This window comes from Gorilla gorilla, chromosome 5 (genome assembly GCF_029281585.2).
Source record: "Gorilla gorilla gorilla isolate KB3781 chromosome 5, NHGRI_mGorGor1-v2.1_pri, whole genome shotgun sequence".
In the NCBI taxonomy this organism is placed as follows: Eukaryota; Metazoa; Chordata; class Mammalia; order Primates; family Hominidae; genus Gorilla; species Gorilla gorilla.
In genome coordinates, this window is record NC_073229.2 from 83,263,019 (window position 1) to 83,285,684 (window position 22,666).

The following is a 22,666-nucleotide window of genomic DNA, read 5'->3' on the forward strand; positions in this document are numbered from 1 at the left end:
CTTAAGATTCCTATTAATTCTTTTTGTTCACTGTGTTTTGATGAAAATACTTGAGAATTCAATATATTAAAACATCATCTGTATGTATTTTGGCAGATTTAATCCTGTGTTGATCGTCTGGTTAACCTGAAAATGAGCTACTTGTTTCATATGGATTTTTGTGATTATACATGGTAAATGTAATATTCTTATGGCCAGTATATAATTAGATATGAAACGTGAAATCTATATTTACTCTAAAGACACTGGTTTCCATATATACTTACATTCTCCATATATCTTTAGAAAAACTTTACAGTCTTGTGTTTTTTAAATCATATTTGCTTTTTATACAGGAACATGTTTGTGTGCATGTGGATATGTGTGTGAACTATCACGACTAGCAAAACTCATTGGCAATTTGTTTTCTTAAAGACATTAGCAAATAACCTGATTAAATAAAGTTATGCTCAACTTTCAACTAGTCAATTTCACAGAAAGTGAAAATTTACTTGTCAACCCATGTGAGAATTCACAGGACCTCTTTGTCTTACTGTATGAAAAACATGTCTTCAAAATAACTAAAATTAAGAAGTGATAATTTTTTTTTCTTCTGCCTTGAAGTAACTGTCTCCATCGTACAACTGGAATTCAGTTCAATTATTCAGGGAAACAATAACAATAGTAATATGTTTATGAGCACATGTATCTGGCAAATTACATTCTTCAAACCGAGTTAGAAAAGACTTGGAAAAGTTAACTGTAGTTATGAATTACATTATAATTTACCTAAGTATAGGTAATGGTATTTATATTTTAAATTTTTATATAACAATTATCTAAACATAATTTTTAATAGCATATACTTTAACAATGTTAAATTAACAAAAATTCATGGCAAAATGTTAGTAACAGTTGCAAGAAAATGTTAGGAATACAGTAACAAAATTTATTTTTCAACATTAATAGGACATGTACTGCTTGACATTTGGATGGGGACTTTTTTTAACATGAATTATGTATAGTTGAACAAAACCTTCAAACAGCTTTTAAGATATGCTCAATTTATCTAACATTCTTCTTATGAAACTGTTTCATAAAATGTATCAAATATTTTTTAACAGAATAAGCTAAATCTAGCATCTATTATAATGTGCAAGATATTTATGAATAAGTAACATTATCAGGAAACATAGCTAGGTTTACGAATTCATTTTTAATTCCTATGCAATAGGCCACGGAGACAAACATTCTCCAGATTAATAATCCAAGCATATCTATTCTCCATTACATAAAATAGCTGAGTGATTCATCTGCATTCAGTACCGGAAATACAGCACAAAGGAGAAACAGATCAGAAATATAAGCTTCAAAGATAAAAAAACAGAAAGGAGTGCGGCATGTTAGAAGACCTGTAGATTTTCCTAATGAATCCATCTCCAAGATTTCTACAAGTGAAGCACTTATATAAGACATTCAATGAATGGATTTTAATGCCTTAGATAAAATTCTATTAATATTATATATAGATATTGCATTTTTGTTTATATTAAGTGAATGTGCACATGTAGATATAAGTTCCTTTACTAAGAAATAAAATTCTAAGTGAGAAAAAAACAGATCATCTGAAATAAGCCCTTGATTTTCTATTAGAGGAAAAGACCATTGAGAGTTCCAACAAAAGACAATACACTGAACTTAATGACTAGAATTTAATTTTACAGTACAGTAGAAAATGTAAGCGAAAGCAGAACTTTTCTGGAACAGCCACAAGAGATTCACCAATAAAATGTCAGAGATGAGAAATAGGAAATCTGCTTTAACATCAGATGTGAGGGAGGAGATGAAGATTTCTAATATCACCACTCTGGTGTACTAGTAATAAGACAAGAATCTTGCAGCATCTGTTCAAAGTCTGATATAATTCTTTGGTGAGTACTCCCTTAGAACAATATAATTTTCTAAAGTATCAGCCCTAGAGGGTGCAATTCTACAGAGAAGGTTAAATTTTCCTCTTGGTTATAGAGTTTGAAAATGCCACAGCTAATTACATGAAAATATTAGACATTTCATGAATCAATTTGGTAAAACTGTCTAAATTGATGCAGATGACTTCATTTTTCTAACAAATCTAGTCTCTCTTACTAGGGAATGAGAATCTCAAGTTAATTTCTGAATATTGGTACCTTCACTTAGGGTACTCCTGAAAAAAATATTTTCCAAACCTTAATTTAGAAATGATTATTTGCAGAATGAAAAATGAATAATTAAGAAGAGTCTTTCCTAGAACTAATAGATGTTACTAACGTCAAGCAAACCAAACCAAAAATCAGAGTAAATATTTAGCTGAAACATTAGTACTTTCTAACTTTCTAAAAAATTCATAGTCTTGTGATAAATACATTAAAATAATAAAGATTATATAAATGTCCTTGTTCTTTAACTTTTGATGAATAATTCCCAAATACTCTACTGTGAAAACATATGTCCACACAAAGACATATATAAATCGTCATAGTAGCCTTATTTATAATAGCCCAAATTGGAAACAACCTAAATTACCATCAATAGGAGAATGAGTAAATAAATGGTGGTATAGGCACATGAAGGAGAAATTCTCAGTGACATAAAACAATGAACTACTGACATACACAACAACAGGGATGACCCTCAAAAGCATTATGTTAAATGAAAAAAGCATAGACAAGTCAATATATGCCTACTTATGCAATACTAGAAAAAGGATAGAAGATGGCAACAGAAAGCAGATTAGAGCTCACCAGGGACCAGGGGTGGAGGGAGGCTCAAATAATTTTTTTTGGCCAGACAGGGACCTGCTGCCTTAAAGGGAAGGTGCCAGTCTTGGCATGATTAATCACCCGCTAACTAAAGAGCCCCTGAGCCCGGAATAACCAGCAATGATACTCAGACACAATGTCAAGAAAATTGGGTAGGATTCTGAGAATTGCTGGTTTCAGGAGAGACTCAGTACATTCCCAGTTGTGGCAGCTATGGGGCAATTCTTCCACTTAAAAAAAGTGCAGTGAAAAGTAAGGTAGAATTTGTCCTGTACCTTAGGTGGGCCACAGTGAAATACAGCACCAAGTGAATTCCTGAGATCCCCAATTCCAGGACTTGAATCTTAACATGGCATTTCTCAACCTTCCCTGGGCCAGAAAAAAAAGCCTAAGTGTGAGTCCCAGGCCAGGAAGCATTCACCACAAGCTGAATGAATGCCTTGGGCCTTAAGGAAATATATCAATGGTAGTCTGACAGTACACACCATGAGCCAGTGGTGGCAGTGGCCATGGGTAAGGGTCCTCTGCCTTTGGAAAGAAGGGAGAAGAGTAAGAAGAAATGTGTCTTGTGGGTTGAGTGTCAGCTCAGCCACAGTACAAGAGAACACCAGGTAGACTTATAAGGTTTTTGACTCTAGTGCCAGGCTACCAGTTGATACTTCTGCACCCACTTGGGGCCTGGGGGTCATCACCACCCAGAAGGGAAGGACACAGACCTGGTGAGCTTTGCCACCTGCTGATTATAGAACCCCAGAGCCTTGAACAAACATAGGCAGTAGCCAAAAAGTGGTTATAGAAGGCCATAGGCAAGATCTAGCACCTTGCTGGCTTCAGGTTTGACCCAAAATAGTCATAGTGGTGGTAGCCACAGGAGTGCTTGCGTTACTCCAACCCCAGCTTTAGGTGGCTTAGAAGAGAGACAGAGATTCTGCATGTTTGGGAGAAAGTAAAGGAAGAGAACAAGAGTCTCTGCCAGGTAATCCAGAGAATTCCCCTGGATCTGGTCCAAGACCCTTGTGATGGTTAATACTGAGTGTCAACTTGATTGGATTGAAGGATAAAAAGTATTAATCCTCTAGGTGTGACTGTTAGGGTGCTGCCAAAGGAGATTAACATTTGAGTCGGGGGGGGAAAGGCAGACACACTGTTAATCTGGGTAGGCAAAATCTAATCAGCTGCCAGCACAGCTAGACTATAAGCAGGCAGAAAAATGTGAAAAGAGAGATTGGCCTAGTCTCCTAGACTGTATCTTTCTCCCATGCTGGATGCTTCCTGCCCTCGTACATTGGACTTGAAGTTCTTCAGTTTCAGAACTCGGACTGGCTCTCCTTGCTCCTCAGCCTGCTGATGGCCTATTGAGGGACCCTGTGATCGTGTGAGTTAATACTTAATAAACTCCCATATATATTCATATATATATATATATATATATATATATTTCATTAATTCTGTTCGTCTAGAGAACCCTGACAAATAAAACCGTCAAGATGGTACCTCTATGAGTCTGCAAGAACCACAGTATTATAGGGCTTGGGGTACCCACAAAAGCAGAAACAACTTATATCACAAAGTCCAAGTCTTTTCAAATATCTGGAAAGCATTCTCAAGAAGGACAGGTACAAACCACCCCATACAGTTAAGACTATAATATATACCTAACTCTTCAATTCCCAGACACCAAAGAATATCTACTATCATTAACACCATCTAGGAAATGTGACCTCACCAAATGAACTAAATAAGGAACCAAAGATCAATCCTGGAGAAATAGAGATATGTGACCTTTCAGACAGAGAATTCAAAATAGCAGTGTGGAGGAAACTCAATGAAATTCAGGATAACACAGAAAAGGAATTCAGAATTCTATTAGACTAATTTAACAAGAGATTGAAATAATGAAAATGAATCAAGCAGAATTCTGGAGTTGAAAAATGCAACTGGCATACTAAAGAATACGTCAGTCTTCTAATAGCAAAATAGATCAAGCAGAAGAAATAATTAGTGAGCTTGAGCACAGGTTATTTGAAAATACCCAAACAGAGGAGACAAAAGAAAAGAGAATAAAAACAAACAACCACAACCATAGGTTCTAGAAAATATCTTCAAAAAGGCAAAATGTTATTGGTCTTAAGAGGAGGTAGAGAAAGCGATAAGGGTATAGTTTATTCAAAAGCCTTATAACAGAGAATTTTCCAAACCTAGAGAAAGATATCAATACTCAAGTACAAGAAGCTTATATAACACCAAACAGATTTAACCAAAAGAAGACTACCTGAAGGCATTTAATAATTAAACTCCCAAAGATCAAGAATAAAGTAAAGCTACTAAAGCAGCAAGATAAAAGAAACAACGTACAATGGAGCTCAAATACATCTGGCAGCAGACTTTTCAGTGGGAATCATACAGGCCAGAAGAGACTAGCTTAACATATTTGAAGTGCTGAAGAGAAAACACTTTTACCCTATAATAGTATATCTGGATATATATATATATGTATAAAAAATTTGGACATTTATATATGCAATATATATATGCATATATATATATATATATATATATATATGCAAACATGAAGGAGAAATAACAACTTTCCAACACAAACAAAAGTAAGGCTGACACAGGAGAACTGCTTGAACCCATCATCAAGAGAGCAGAAATAATTTAAATTGAAATGAAGAAAATTATATGAAATATCCATGAAATAAGTTGGTTTTTCGAAAAGTTAAAAAAATTGACAAACCTTTAGCCAGAATAATTAAGGAAATATATATATGTATATATTTAGAAAGAGAGAGAGAGAGAGAGGGTCCAAATAAATAAAATCAGAGATGAAAAAGGAGACATTACAACTGATACCACAGAAATTCAAAGGATCATTTGTGGCTATTAAGAGCAACTATATGCTAATATACTGGAAAATCTAGAAGAAATGAACAAATTCCTAGACACAAATAACCTACCAACAATGAACCAGGAAGAAATCCCAAACCTAAAAAGACCAACAACAAGTAATGAGATCAAAGCCATAATAAAAAGTCTCTCCATAAAAATTAAATAAATAAAAAAGACCAGAACCCGATGGCTTTTACTGCTGAATTCTGCCAAACTCTTAAAGAACTAGCAGCAATCCTATTGAAAGTATTCCAACAAATAGAGGAGAAAGGAATACTAACAGACTCATTCTATAAGCCCAGTACCCTGATACCAAAACCAAAGACGCACCAAAAGAAGAAAACCACAGGATAATATCTCTGATGAATATTGATACAAAAATCCTCAACAAAATACTAGCAAACCAAATTCAACAACACATTAAAAAGATCATTCATCATGCAAGGATGGTTCAACACATGCAAATCAATCAACATGATGCATCACTTCAACAGAATGAAGGACAAAAACCATATAATCATTTCATTTGATGCTTAAAATGCATTTGATAATATTCAACATTCCTTCATGATAAAAACACTCAAAAATTGTGTATAGAAGAAACATATCTCAACATAATATAAGCCATGACAGACCCATGGCTGGTATCATTCTGAACAGAAAAAAAAAAAAAAAAAAAACCTTTCCCCTCAAATCAGGAAGATGACAAGAATGCCCACTTTCACCATTGTTACTGAACATAGTACTGCAGGAAAAAAAATCTAATAATCTGATTAAAACTGTCCAAAAGATCAGAATATGTATTTCTCAAAAGAACATATGTAAATAGCAAACAAATATATGAAAAGGTGTCCACATCATTGATCATCAGAGTAATGCAAATTAAAACTACAATGAGATATCATTTGACCCCAATTAAAATGGCTTATATTCAGTAGTTGGGCAATAATTAATAAATAATAGCAAGGATGTGGAGAAAAGGGAAGCTTTGTACACCTTTGGTAGAAATGTAAATCAGTACAACCATTATGTATAACAGTTTGGAGGTTCTTCAAACAAGTAAAAATAGAGCTACTACATGATTCAGCAATCCCACTGCTGGGTACATACCCTAACAAAAAGGAATCAGTATATCAAAGACATATCTGCACTTCTATGTTAGATACAGCATGGCTCACAATAGCCAAGAATTCAAAGCAACCTAAGTGTCCACCACCAGAGGAATGGATAAAGAAAATGTGGTACTTATACACAATGGAGTACTATTCAGCCACAAAAAAATGAATGAGATTCTGTCACTTGTAACAACATGGATGGAAATTGAGGTGATTATGCCAAGTGAAATAAGCCAGTATAGAAAGACAAATATTGTATGTTGTCACTTATTTGTGGGGTCTAAAAATGAAAACAACTGAACTCATGGAGACAGAAAGTAGAATGATGGTCATCAGAAGCTGGGAAGGGGTTAGTGGCTGTGGGGAAAGGTAGGCATGGTTAATGGGTACAAAGCAAATAGAAAGAATGAATAAGACCTAGTATTTGATAGCACAACAGGGTGAATATAGTCAATAATAAACTAATTGTACATTTAAACATAACTAAAAGAGTATTATTGGATTGTTTGTAATACAAAGGATAAATGCCTTAGGGGATGGATACCCCATTTTACATGATGTGATTATTACACATTGCATCCCTGTATCAAAACATCTTATGTACCCCATAAATATATACACCTATGTGCCCAGAACAATTAAAGTAAAAACATTTCTAAAAATGTAACAGTGTGGCTCTGGTCATTTTAATAAAACTAATGGTCAAAGAGGGAACATTTGCACTAAGTTGGCACTTTTGGTTTACAACTTAATAATTTATAGCAATGTGACAAAAATTCTTCATTAGATGTGCAGTTAAATATACTTTGATCAACTTTCTAACCTACAAAACTATATAGGGAAACTCTCTCCTCCTAAAAAGAATATTCCAGGCTCTAGACATGAAGATTTCCCAGAAGAGCGCATGTTGCTCCAAGTCGTCTCCTAAGGGTGGGGCTAGAGTTGCAGAGAAGTGGTGATCTAGTTTCTCTGCTTGTACCTCACTATTTGCAGAGAGCTGTCAAATCAAAGTATGTAAACTGTTGACTTAGGCACCCTGAGTACAGGGTGCACATCATCTGTGGCAAACAGAAGAGAGGACGGATAGCAACATTTTGTAAATAAGTCATATCTAAACCACTCAACTTTATAGAGACCATATTATAATGAACCAGTCAACTCAATCTTCTATGTCCTATAAGTAATTTTACAATACTTAAAGTAATTTAGAAAGGGAACAATAGATACAGGGCCTATTTGAGGGTGGAGGGTTGGAGGATGGTGAAGATCAAAAAACTACTTATCGGACACTATGTTCATTACCTGTCTAACAAAATAATCTGTACACCAGACTCCCATAACACGCACGATTTACCCATGTAGCAAATCTGCACTTTTATTCTCTAAGCCTAAAATTATAAGAAAAAAAAAGTAATTTGGATCCGTTTTCTACTTATTTAACTTAGGCTGCAATGGTTAAAGAAACATCAAGAGAAGGCTTGGAAAAGTGTATTTCTTCCAATGTTTTGGGTTAATCTACTAGTGAAAGCAAGCTGATTTCATAAAATGACCTTCATGTTTATGTTTTGGAGTTTTTCACACCCAATAGTTAAATATGTCCTAGTAATTGCCCAGTAATCTCAGGCAAATTACTGTTTCATGGGCAACAATATATTACAGCTATACAAATGAAAGAATTAAACTAGTATCTTTGGGTTTTCTGCCAGCTTTAAGATTGCATAAACTAATTTACTATGAGTATTATGACATAAAAGTACAGAGGTTATTCCTCAGACCAGATGAAGGAAACTTAACACAACCCCACAGTTATCCTCATAATATTCTGAAACTAAATGTTGCCCAAGTTTAATTCTTATGCCCCAGATTATTATGTTAAAGCTATAGAGTTGCCAACAAAGCATACTCTTGCCTTACTCATATTATAAAATCTTTCTTAAATGATAATAATAATCATCATAATACAAGTTTCTACAAAGTTTCTTTAGATTATTAGTATTAAATAAAATGTGGATAAGACTTTGAAACCTAAAAACTGTAATCCTGAAAATATTAACTCAGCAAAGGTAGGATATGTCTGTTTTTTAATGGCTTGCCATCTTATACTGCATCATTTATATTCCTGTATAGGTAGGAGTGACTGTTGTCTTAAAGGACTCGATTTGAGTGAATCTGATATTGATGGTGTTGCTGAGAAAACAAAAATCTCTCACGCATTCAAGAAAATAAAAATGAGAGTCATTTGGTGTTTCAAATTCTGAAAAAAAATTATTCTGATAATTATTTAGCTTAAAATTTTTAGGTGAAAAAAAAGAAAATGAAGACTGGGAAAAAATATTCCATAAGAGTTTAATGATAGAAATAAAATACTGCAAAACACCCAAAAACGAAGAGAAAACAGTAAGCCCACTATTGAGGAATAGGAAGCAGCAAATAGAGGGCATTACAAGCTTGGAAATGTAAACATCACAGCTTCTGGAAATGTTCCAAATTCTTTAAATTAAGGCTCACATTTTGTTTGCCTTTTTTTAAAACCCTATAGTGATGCTAAAATTGTAGATGCTAGCAATTACATACCTATAGCTAAAGGATTCCTTATCTGGAAAAAAACATATGCAAGAATACTGGCATAACACATTACTGTCCATCTCAAAACTCTGACCTCAAAAAGCAAAGAAATTTAATGTTAGTATTTTCAAAATTAAAACAAGATGCTAAGTTTGCACAAAAATATGCAAAGAGTAAACTACTTTGCATATAATATTTTAAAAGGAAATCTATTCATAATGGGTGTTAGTGATTTCTAATATTTAGATATTAAGCAAAAATACATAAATGTGTTTCCTTTATTGGCATTTGGTATGCTTGTTTCTATGACTGGCTTAACTGCCACAATGGAACAACTCAGAGGCACTATTCACATGAAATGTCTCGTGATCAGCATCCCTGGAAGTGCATAAAACACTGTCCTGCTGCAAAAAAAATCAAGTGGTGCAATCGCTGTGCTTACATCAAAATATGTAAATTTTTATTTGTATCCCTGGCATTTCATTTTCCTCAGTGTTTTTGACTTCACTCTTGGTGAACCCATACACCCAGAAAACAATTAAAAGTAAACTCTGCAGTGTTGTTATTCATTAGATTGAGAAGCTGCTGATTTTTTTTTTTTTTCTTTTTTGGTCTTTCTTTGAGCTCCGTTTAGTGTCATTAACTAAAGCCAGAAAACAGTTTTCTACTGTTTAACAATGATTGTGAAGAGCCCAAATAAATTTTCAAGCATTCATGACAACTCTATTCAACTAAGGAATGATTCAGATATTTATGACTGATAAAAATAGATTACTATTCAACTTTTGAATGACTTGTGAATTTAAAAAACTGGTAAGAAAATAGATCACTGTCAAATAAACATCACTGCAACTAATGAAATTCAGAATCTAAATTAGTGCTGATGATGCACTTGAGTTAAGTGCAGAATTTTTCTCCTTAACATTCCCACTCTGGGCCCATTATCCTCTTAACTGTACCTCCAAATTCCCCAAGCTATGCTAGAACAAGTTGTCTAAGTTTCTCTTTAAAAAACATGGCTTATATTGGGGTCATTTCAACTATTAAAATAAACACTTAACAGGATCTTTCTAAAACCATACAAATAATAACAACAACAACCTTTGCATCAAAGATTTTTCTAAGAGATTAAATATCCTTATTATTTTGCTTTTTCAATAACCATTCCCACAGGGCTTGACATTAAAATTACCCATTAATTAATAATGTATTATATGTTACAACAAGCAAAATAAAGCTATTTAAGTAAATTTTCTAATATTCAATTATATTAGAACAGTAACTTATTAATATGGGTCTTTGCTTTGGTTACTGAATTTGTAGGCAAAGCAAAGATAGAATCCAGTATAAAAAAAATTAAGCAAATCTTTATATTTTAAAAAGTAAAATACGCAACACAGAACTTGAGAAATTATACACGCTCTAGATTTGTTTGCTATACAACTATGGGTGTTTTATGTGTTGATCAGTGCTTTCTATTAAATAAAATAACATGTACATATCTATATAGATACACAGGCAAACACACACACACACGCAAACACACACACCCTTCTAGAAATTATCAGTCTGTATTAATCGCCATTAGAGGACAGCAGAAATACATACATATAGAATTTCATACAATTTTGAATTTCATTCTAAATTCATATATATGTATGTATGGAGAGAGAGATTATCCGCTAAATAATATGTATGTGGTACTAAATATATATTAATAGTATACAAATATATATTTCTAAACTTAATTGCCTTTGGATTCTCTCATTTTTCTCTAATATAACAATCTGGTTAAAATAAATCATGTAATGGGCACATATATTCCCAGTAATCTTGGTCTAGGTATTGCACAGACTGATCTCATATCTAAATTCTTCCTTTAATAAAATGTAAGAAACGACTAATGATGTAACAAACTCAGTTAATAGTCTCCCCACAAAAATACCATATTGAACATTTTGTTGATCAAGATAAATCTTCAACAATCTAAAATGTTCAAAAGGAGGAACTAAGAAATAAAAACTCTTCCAGTCTTGGTCTGAGGCAGTACTTTCTGTGTAGTGCCATTTACTTTCCCTTTTGGGATCCATCTAGCATCCCTAGTAAAATGCTAGAACACTTGCTTTGTCAAGTTGTAGTAAAATTAAGAAGACTTACAGAGAAACTGGAATCACCTGCCCAATTAACCTTGAGTCTTGTGACATTAAATCAGATATTCAAAGGCAGAAAGACTTTAAACAAGCTTTATGACTAACCTAATGCTTTTTAAACTCGAGCTTTCTATTTTTGATGTCTAGTATCTCATAAAACGTCTCTACCAAGAAGAAATGTTTGAATTGCCTCTCTTGGCAGCCTTTTCTTTGACAAGTTTTAAATAAAATGTTGACATGTGCTTCAATTATTTGACGGTGGGAGAGGCAAATTCAAAATAAGTTGTAAATACAATACAATACAAAACAGAACAAAACTAAACTAAAAACAAACACCCAACACACACACGCATGCACGCACATGCACACACACCCGTCTAGAAATGATCAATCTGCGCTTATCGCCATGAGAAGGCAGCAGAAATGCAAAAAGAGAATATAATTTTACATATAAAGTAGTAATAATGTGTTCCAGTTATTTATTGTTGCATAACTAACCATGGTACATTTAGTGGTCTAAAATAATGATTTTAATATTATTATCATATACATGGTTTCTGTGGGTCAGAAATTTAGGTAGTGTACCATGAATACAGCTTGCATCTCTGCTCCAGGATTTTTTGGGCCATAGATAGGAAGACTTGAGCAGCTGATCACTCAAATGGCTAAGGACTGGAATAATTTGGTGAATTCTTTACTCGCATGTGTAAAGCCTGCACTAAGATGACTCAAAGGCTGGACTAAAGTAGGACTGGCCACTGGCACTTATACATGGCCTTTCGATGTAATTTTGGCTTTCTTCACAGTAAGCAGCACCAGGATTTTCAGAATCCTTTCAAGGCAGCTTTAAACTCCAAGACATAGCGTTTCTGCAAATGAGAAAGAAGGTACACAGCTTCTTCCAATGTAGCCCCCAAAATCACGAACCAACATTACTCTGCATTCTATTGGTTACAAGCAAGTCACTGAAACTATCCAGATTCAAGGGGAAGAGAATTGGACCCTATTCATCTCTCTCTAAAATAAATGTCAAATAATTTGCAGCCATTTTCAAAAGTTCCACAGAATGTGAAATTTAAAATATTGTCCAGATATATAACCTGGCCCCTTTCCATATTGGTTATATTGCATTTGTACTTTTACTATAATATTTTTAGGCCAAGCACGGTGGCTCACACTTGTAATCCCAGCACTTTCCGAGGCTGAAGCGGGCAGATCACCCGAGGTCAGGAGTTCAAAACCAGTCTGGCCAACATGGTGAAACTCTGTCTCTATTAAATATACAAAAATTAGCAGGGCATGGTGGCGGGCGCCTGTAATCCCAGCTACTTGGAAGTCTGAGGCAGGAGAATCACTTGAACCCAGGAGGTGAAGGTTGTAGTGAGCCGAGACTGCACCACTGCACTCTAGCCTGGGCAGCAAGAATGAGACTCCTTCTCAATAAAAAAAGAAAAAAAAAATTTCAGATCAGCAGAAAAGCTTATGACCTAAAATAATAGACCATCCTCAGTGGTAGAAAAGAACTACATCATTATAATTCTGGCTTATAAATTGTAAAATGTCTAAAAATTTCTATTTTCATACATTCTTTTTTAATAGCTTAGTAAACAAAAATGTCTTACAATATGGTGGGAGAGACCCTGATTCTGTGATTCTCTCATTTCACTCTTCTAGGGAAATAAGGGTACAGTACAAATAATGAGTCACAAGTGATATTGAGGACAAGTTACTATACAAGTAGCATTAATAAAACGTTTTCTGTATATAAAACTTGGTTTATGGCTGTGTCATTAGGTCCCTGAAAGTTTCCAAGGAGCAGGTCTTAATTACAAAAATTAAAAGGAATTTGTCTAGATGTGAATAAAATCAGATGAGAGGAAATCAATGATTTAAGATAATATATAACTTTGATTCAAAATTCATAAAACATTACTACCCCATATCCTGTCATTGAAGCTTATGAAGAAATTGAGCCCAGATAACTTTATGGCTTTTTTTCTTTCTAAGGTCACAAGCACACTACACTGAATGATAAATTATTCATACAGCAAAAGATGAAGATGCTAATTTGAGAAATTGTCTCACAAATATGATGATATACTTCACTCTTCAAATCAAACCTAATTAATTATTTGGTCATGTATATTCCAAATATAACACATACTGAAATAATCTATTGGTTAAACATTGCAACATAAGTTTCATTGTATTCCCACAAATATATATATTTTAACACAATGTTTCTTATCACAAGAGCTATGGTTCAGGCAGGACCTTTCAGTCTGTTACTCCTACTCTAAAATTCAAATCAGAGAAACAGGAAAGTTGAATGAATCAAACATAAATAAAATTCCACTTATCTATATTTTATAATACTCTGCTTATGTTTCACAAACACAAATGATATTTAAAAGCAAGTTATTATGCTGATTCCTTTAACTCTGCTGGAAGTCAAAATGAGTTAGGCATTCTTTCCTTCAGAAGGCCAGTCGAGAAAGAAATGTTGTTGATCTACTGTGCAGTTCATTAGAGGCACAGCTAAAATGAAAGTCAGGGTGTCTGGGCTCTTGATTTTGTAGGATTATAAACTGCTTTGGTGTTCAAGATATTAAGGAGTTGAAACAGGAGTCTATGTAACCAGTCACAGCCTGACTGACAAGCAATGAGCATGACTTCACCCCTTCAGGATTTGAGAGACTATCATGCTGTTTGATGTTAGGCAGAGCCCAGAAGCCAGATGAGAGATGGCTGGTGCTAAGTTCACACCCATATTGCCCACTAGGCAGCCACATCTCTTTGAAGGTTTTTTGTTGATTTTACTGTTGATGAAAATCAATTTGCCATGAAATCAGAAAGAATTTACTAAAGTAGTCATCACCAAATGCAGAAGAAATATTCTAGAATAGAAACTGCACATTATTACTGCATCAAAGACAGAAAGGCTTGCCTTGAGAAGTATTACACATTTTTCAAATAAAAATCCACCAAACAGCACTGTGCTTTTAACATATAATCATGAGACTGCTTTAATACCCCATTTCGTAATTTCAGCCAAGCTTATTAACAGAAATGCCAAAATACCTTTCATTACAACATAATTTGTTCACATGTCCATTTGTGATTTCCATTTAAGGACAATAGGTGAGTCTAAGAAATTTGCTTTCAAGCTCTCCTATTTTCCTCACTCTTGTCTGGATGTGTTCAGCTATTGTCTGATTTTCTCTAACCCCTCTAACCTTTTTTCTTAGAGACAATATGTTTATTTGTCACAGTTTTCAGAAATAAGCTTGTAGAACCACTGCTTCCTCTGTTCTCCCTCACCAGTCTTTGCCATCAACACCCCCCAAAATAGCAACACTCTATCTGAAGCTACAGTAAGTTACCCTGAACATTGCTCAGAAGCAACTACCAGTGAAACCAGCAGCTGTGTGGTTGTTTAGAACCAGCTGGCCATATGGTATATGAAGGACTTAGACTTTAAACAACTTTCTAAACTGCTAGTTAATTTCCTGAGGTATTTTGAAATATTGCATACATGCTGTATATTTTCCTTTCTAGATTTCTCTAAGAATACTTTTTCTTCTCACAATTTAAAATGTAGCTTCTGTGCAAGCATTCCTGGCTGGTCTTAAGTAAGATGTGAGTTCACATATTGTGGGATCTGACCAATATGAGAAAGAAATCATGACTATATGGTAGGATTTGGCTACTGGTATTACCTTGAATATTATTATATTTTACTTTGTTTTCGTTTTCTTTTTCTGCTTACAGAGTTATCGGCTACGTATAACTAAACAAAAAGTAATGTTTCCCCAACACGAGATAACACAAAGAAAAACATTAAACTTGAATCTTCTTATTAGATACCACTAGAATTATTTTATATATGATGCAGTTAACTTTATAATGGTCTAGAAACATATCTTAATACTTCGTATTTTCTTATGTAAGGATTAAGAAGTATTATTAGATCCACAAAAACAAAACGAAATGAGTTTGTCATTCTATCTACCTACTAATCCGAATGACTTGTTATTTTCTTAACTTTTTAAAAAAAATATTACACTGGTCAATATGTTTAATTAAGTATCAAGCTTTGTGACTCATATCTAATACTTTTTATATAGCATAATATTGAATCTATTCTTGAAGTAATAGTAGATATGGAATAAATATTTTTGATTTTTTTCCCTGACTTACACAACCAAATATCTTCTTTTATCATGAAGTAAAGATCAAGTTTAAGACATACTTTGTATGTCTTATGTCCAGCCTCCAGTCTCCCCCTTAAGTGCTCACCGTGGCTCACATCTATAATCCCAGCACTTTGGCAGGCTGAGGCAGGAGGATCACTTGAATCCAGGAGTTCAGGACCAGCCTGGACAACAAAAGGAGACTCCATCTCTACAAAAATTTTTAAAATTAACCAGGTGTGGTGGCGTTCACCTGTAGTCCCAGATACTTGGGAGGCTGAGGTGGAAATATCACTCGAGCCCTGAGCCCAACGGTGGGTCAAAGCTGCAGTGAGCTGTGATCGCACCACAATAGTACCACTGCAGTCCAGCCTGGGCAACAGAATGAGACACTGTCAGAAAAAAAAAAGAAAAAGAAAAAAGACATACATTTTGTAGTACCTTAGCAGCATACCCAACATAGAAAAGCAATCTGCATTATCATGTCTTATAAAGGTGAAGCAAACATGTTTATTAAACAATATATCCTGCAAAGTCACCTATCTATGAAACCACAGAGAAGAGTGCCGACCCAGGCTTTGTAAAGCACACAAGGAGCCCCTCATGTGGCTTCAGTTATTTAGTTTTTCTGTTGGATAAAAAGATTGGCAGTTGCATGTTGAACTTCTTAATACTTGCTGATCTAAATTTTAAACATGGCTAATCTTGGTAAAGTCAGGCAAAGTTGAGAAGAGGATTCTGAGAGGCCTGCCTAAGTTTGGTCAAGGAGAGTCTTTGTCAACATACATACCCATACATACTTATGTGTATGTATGTATGTGTCCTTGGACATATTACATTTCAATGCCTGTTACATCCACATTGACATGTTGAGTTGGTAAATATATAAATTTAGCATCTAGCACTTAAGGGGGAGACTGGAGGCTGGACATAAATTTGAGGTTCAGAGCACATTGGTGCTATAAGAACATGAAGGAAAAAAAGAAATCTGAAGACTAAGTCTGGGCTTGGAGGTCTGGAACAAGAGGATCCAGTCACAGAGACTGAGGAGGGGAACAATAAAGAATGAAGGTGAGCCAGTAATTGCGAATTACTTTCCAGGAGTTTTACTATAAAGAAATCATATGGTAGCCAAAGGGGAATAAGTATATTTATTAAATAAATATATGGCTATAGTTGTCATAATAGTTTTAGATATAGCTATGGTTATACATAAAGTACAGATTCTCCCTCAGGGCCTTCACACTTGGCATTCTCTCTCCTTTCTGATATTTCTATGTTTGGCTCCTTCTCCTCTTCCAGTGTTCTTTCTACTTGATCACTGTATCAAAATTTGCTCCCAACACCACTAACCTCTTTTCCCTGCTTCTGTTTCATTTAAATCCATAAAAATTATCAAGTCCTAAAAGTATAAAATGTATTCATGTATTTATTATCTGTCTTTTCCATTGGAATGTAAACTCTAAGAGAGGAAGACCTTGTATTCATTACCATAAACTAGAACTGTGAATTACATAAAATGTGTTCAATAAATAATTAATTCATGAACATACGCCGGTTTGTATGGATGCACACATATACACTTTTATTGCACAATCCCATGTGATTTATTTAATAATTAGAAAAAACAAAATTATGTAAACTTTTCTTTCCTGTTTATGTCGTGATGCAGAGGCAAAATAACAGCATCATAATCAATAATTTACCAAGGATTTATCTTTTATTTTAATCAAGTGTTTACTAAGGTAGATTTTTCATATCCATGCCTGTGATTTTATTTCAGCTAGGTGTCCAATACTTGAGAAAGTTAAGACCTTATCATTCAAAAGCAAGCAAGTGGAACAAAAAAAAAGAAAAAGAAAGAAAAAAAGGCCTTATTTTAATTCTAAAAAATATTTTGCAGTGCAATGTATTATTATTATTTAATATGTTATTTTATTTAATTTGGTAAAAAGTGAAAACACTCAAATCATAGTCAAACATGATGGATCACACAAAGAGTAATAATAAACTGAATTGTAAGTAACAGGTAATATTAGTAAATTAAACCTCATGGAAACTTAATAGAAGCAAATCTGTTTCCTATTGGATTTTCCAATACTTTTGCTGGTACCTAACATGCTCACAGGGAAAAACAAATTTAGTTTAAAACTTTATGAACAGGAAAAAATGTCCAAATATATGAGAATTAAAAATATGTATCCATCTGTTTTAAAAGATATAGAAATACTACATGTAGATTCTGCATGTGCAAAGCTAACTAGAACAGTTCTCCATCCTGGAGATAAAAACAGATACAGTAAAATACGTTAAGGGATAAAAGAGTACTTAGCCTATTATAGGAGTTCAGGGAAGCCATGCTGGGGAGATGATGACAAGCTGAAATCTTAAAGAATGTGTGAGACCATAAAAACACACAATATGAAATTTATAATATAACAGTATGAAGTATTTGGGAAATTCATAACAAAAACAATATTAAAGAATACATGAAAGTACAGGCATAGGTAATTATGTGTCATTTTCTCCTCCTATATAAAGAAAATCTAAACTTGTGGCAGGGACAAAAGCTTATCTCATGTCTAGATGCTGGTGTGCTCACCTCTTAAATATTTGTAATATTTATTTTAAGTGTAGTCAGAGAATCTAGAGGCAGGAGGACTGGCAAGAATATAGTCGTTGCTGAAATTGTACACAGTATAGAGTAATCAAAAGTTATCCCAAAGAAAGGGCTAGTAAAAATCATTCCGTCTGTGACTTTCTACAGTTGATTATTGAACCATTCTAAGAAAGCACGCAAATGGAGAGTTTTGCTAAAACTCCTAATGTAGTCTTATTACAGTAAAGATACTTTATGTATGATATATTCACCAGTTCAGTGACATTTCACACTATAAATTTCCTCATTTAATATGTCTCATTAACACAGATGCAGGACTCCTGAGCAATTTTCTAAGGATTCTCGTACTCAAAAATAAATATTTGAACATTTCATTCTCCATAATAACATTATCAAGTCATAAAAGTGTGGCCTGGTCAAATGATACTACCAAATACATCCAGCCTTTTGCAGTGAATCCTCAAAGATCCTTTTGGAATAAATCTCTACAAATTGTCATTTCTCCCAAACACTGAATTCTAACACTGAGAAAATTGCTAACACTTTATAAAATAAGAAATAATGTAGTACAGATGTGAAATAAATCATTTCAAACATCAAACTTGATAGATCTCTTAACTTATTTTTCTTTTGGGGGTCAGGTGAGTTGTTTAATATCATTGAAGCATTTCAAGAAATAAGCAGGATTCTCTTAGATTTGCAGATAAGTATTTGAAATTGCTTCAGGTAAGAGGATCAAGGTGAAATAGAGCAGAGAGATAAAATGAGAGAATGATACAATGGATGTTATTAGGTGATATGATTGAAGAAAGAAAAAGGAACCAGCGAGGGAATTAAAGAAAATGAACACAGACATATAGAAACATTCTACAGAGGACACAGAAAAAGTGAAAAGATGTGACAGCAACATACACAAAGGACTAAAGAAAATGAAAATATAGAATATACATTCTGGAAAGAAAAAGAAGGGAGGCCAGTAATTGATTTTTAGGAAGACAGAAGAGATAGCAGAAAGTGACACAGGGTGATCCCAGGAAATGGAAATCATAGGAAATGGTGAAAGAGCAGTTCAGGTATGCTTGTAAATTTGGCCATCAGTGTTATAGGTAACCTCCTGAATGTGTTAAATATTAGATTCAAAGTTCAGTACCTTAGCTTTATCTCTCATTGATCCTTTGCCCAGGATAGACATTTTAGCACCTGTTTCTTCCTGTAGCCTCTTCAAGGAGTTTCCTCTTGGTCCAAGCAATTTCCCCACAAAATTGAACTAGGAAACAAAATCAATAGAATGTCTGTTTTAAGGTACAATAAAGTGATTATTTGCACCAAGAGTAATTGATAGGTTATAGGTTTTTCAAACTTTACCACTGAGAAGAGAGTCATGCCATAAACACACACACACACACACACGCACACACCCCAAACCATTTCTGATATCTAATCTAACACTCATTTTAAAAGCTATATCTCTTCTTAAAAGAATGCCAAAGTGAAAAGTATGTTGAAAATATCATTTACATATATAATCAAATGAATCATTTATTAAGGAAAGAAATTAAGGATAATCATGCTGGTTTACAGAATTTCTAAAGGCTTTTTCTCTCAAACTATATTATTGAAATAAGAGATGATTTTAACATAAGTCTATAAACCTTCAAAATTGTAAAAGTTTGCAATCAATATTTTAAAATCGATGCTTTAAATCAGTATCTAAAATAAAATTTGATATTCAAGTTTGTTAAGCATTGTCTGGTGACCATAACTTCTATTACAACTTTCATAATCAGGAATAAAGGGACTCAATTATTGTTCAATCTTACATTGTCTATATTAAAGAGTTGTTTTAGTAAATAAAAGATATGAGCACATAAAAGTTAAAAAAACAGTACTTATAAAGCATATATACAAAACACTTTGTCTAAATAAAAAATTCTGGGGTTCCACATAATTTGCTTAATCATCTTGAAACATAAATAAGAACAAGTGAACTAAGAGCAGTTATGGAAGCATTTATGTTAGCTACTAAAAGGAACATTACCAAACCAAATGACCGAGGTAATAATTTGTGCCATAATTCGTCGATTAAACTAAAAATACAAAGAACATAGAATGTACCAAAAACTATCTTGGGAACATAAAGAACAATGATAAGTAAGACTAAGTAAAATTGCTTTCTATATCAGAGATTTTCTTTCCTTCTCTTCTTTTCTTTTCTCTTCTTTTCTCTTCTTTTCCTCTTCTCTTCTCTTCTCTTTTTTCTTTCTGCCATAATCCCTCAGTAAGAAATACACCATAGTTAATGGTACAAAACTCAGTTTTTTTCCCAAGTCCAGAATAAAAAGAAAGATGTCTGCTCTTACCCCTTTTATTCAATTTTTTTACTGGAGTATGGATTGTTGTATGTATAGGTAAATAGATATGGTATGGTATAATGCCCAAAAAGACTATACATAGGTGGTCGATTTATTGTCAGCAAAAGTGCCAAACCAAATTTGAAAAGTAAAGTGTTTTCAACAAATGGTAATGAAACAATTGAATATCAGTATGAAAAAGAACAAAACAAAACAAAACAAAACAAAAAAGGAAACAAAAAAAAAAAACTTTCATGACCTCTTTCACACGTAGGCAAACCTTATTTTGAGATCGATCATAGAACTATATGTGACAACTAAAATTATAAAGATTCTAAGAAAAAAGCATTAGAAAAACCTCTGTGAACCTAGGCTAGGAAGAGATTACTTAATTAGAAAGCAAAGAGCACTAAAAAAAAAATCCCTAATGATCAGTGATGATAAGCTTTTATTCATATGTTGTTGGCCACATTAATGTCATCTTTTGGGAAGTGTCTGCTCATATACTTCACCCACTTTGTGATGATATTTCTTTTTTCTTGTAAATTTGTCTTTTCTGTTCCTTGAAGATTCTAGATATCAGACCTTTGTCAGATAGGTAGATTGCAAAAATGTTCTCCTGTTCTGTAGGTTGCCTGTTCATTCTGATGATAGTACCATCTTATGCCAGTTAGAATGGCAATTATTAAAAAGTCAGGAAACAACACATGTTGGTGAGGCTGTGAAGAAATAAGAATGCTTTTATACTGTTGGTGGGAGAGTAAATTAGATCAAACATTGTGGAAGACACTGTGGTGATTCCTCAAGGATCTAGAACCAGATATACCACTTGACTCAGCAATCCCATTACTGGGTATATACCCAAAGGACTACAAAGCATTCTACTATAAAGACACATGCACACATATGTTTATTGCAGCACTATTTACGATAGCAAAGACTTGGAACCAACCCAAATGCCCATCAATAACAGACTAGATAAAGAAAATGTGGCAGCACATATACACCATGGAATGCTATGCAGCCATAAAAAAGGATGAGTTCATGCCCTTTTCAGGGACATGGTTGAAGCTGGAAACCATCATTCTCAGCAAAGTGACATAGGAACAGAAAACCAAACACTGCATGTTCTCACTCATAACTGGGAGTTGAACAATGAGAATACATGGACGCAGGGAGGGGAACATCACACACCAGGGCCTGTGAGGGTAAGGGGAGGGATATTAGGAGAAATACCTAATGCAGATGACGTGTTGACGGGTGCAGCAAACCACCATGGCATGTGTATGTGTATACCTATGTAACAAACCTGCACATTCTGCACATGTATCCCAGAACTTAAAGTAAAAAAAAAAAAAAAAAAAAAAAGGGTGAGAAAAAAAAGCCCTACTGATGCAAACACTCATTAAAAAATTGAATAGATAAGCCACAGGCTGAGAGAAAATACTCCTTACTTCTGAAAAATGACTAATATCTATAATCTATAAAGAACTCCATCAAATCAATGGTAAATCTCACACACACACACATACATACATACCCCAGAATGGCTAAAACTAAAAGAAAACTCATGGTAAATGCTGATGAAGATGTGTAATTACTACTGCAATTGCTGTTGGCAGTTTAAAATGATACAATAGTATCATTTTAAGACTGGCAGTTATTTATAAAGTTAAACTTACAGTTCCACTATGATCCAGTAATTCAACTGCTAAGTATTTATCCCAGGGAATTAAAAACATATGTTCATAAAACAACTTGCACGTGAATGCTCATGACACTTTATTCACAATCACCACTAAGCCAGATGTAAACAAGTGCTCATCCTAGAAGTACGGACAAACAAGTTTATATGTAAACAGAAAGAAACTAGCCACTGATTGACACAACAACCTGGATGTATCTAACAGACATTTGAGAAGCCAGATATAAAAGAATACATTATGTTAGGTTCCACTATTACAAAATTCTAGCAGCAAAAATAATATATGGTGTTAGACTTC

At 33.8% G+C, this 22,666-nt stretch overlaps 1 protein-coding gene across 5 annotated transcripts in view; it reads right to left on the reverse strand.

The window, feature by feature from the left end:
* Positions 1–22,666, reverse strand: part of KHDRBS2 (KH RNA binding domain containing, signal transduction associated 2) — a 659,289-nt gene that overhangs the window by 399,749 nt on the left and 236,874 nt on the right. For all 5 annotated transcript variants that reach the window (XR_008681200.2, XR_010134273.1, XR_008681201.1 and 2 more), the window contains exon 3: positions 19,463–19,579. Coding sequence is in view for 2 of the 5 variants with exons in the window: in XM_019028692.4 (XP_018884237.1) it covers positions 19,463–19,579 (117 nt within the window). In the remaining 3 variants the exon portion in view is untranslated. The remainder of the gene's footprint in view (positions 1–19,462; positions 19,580–22,666) is intronic.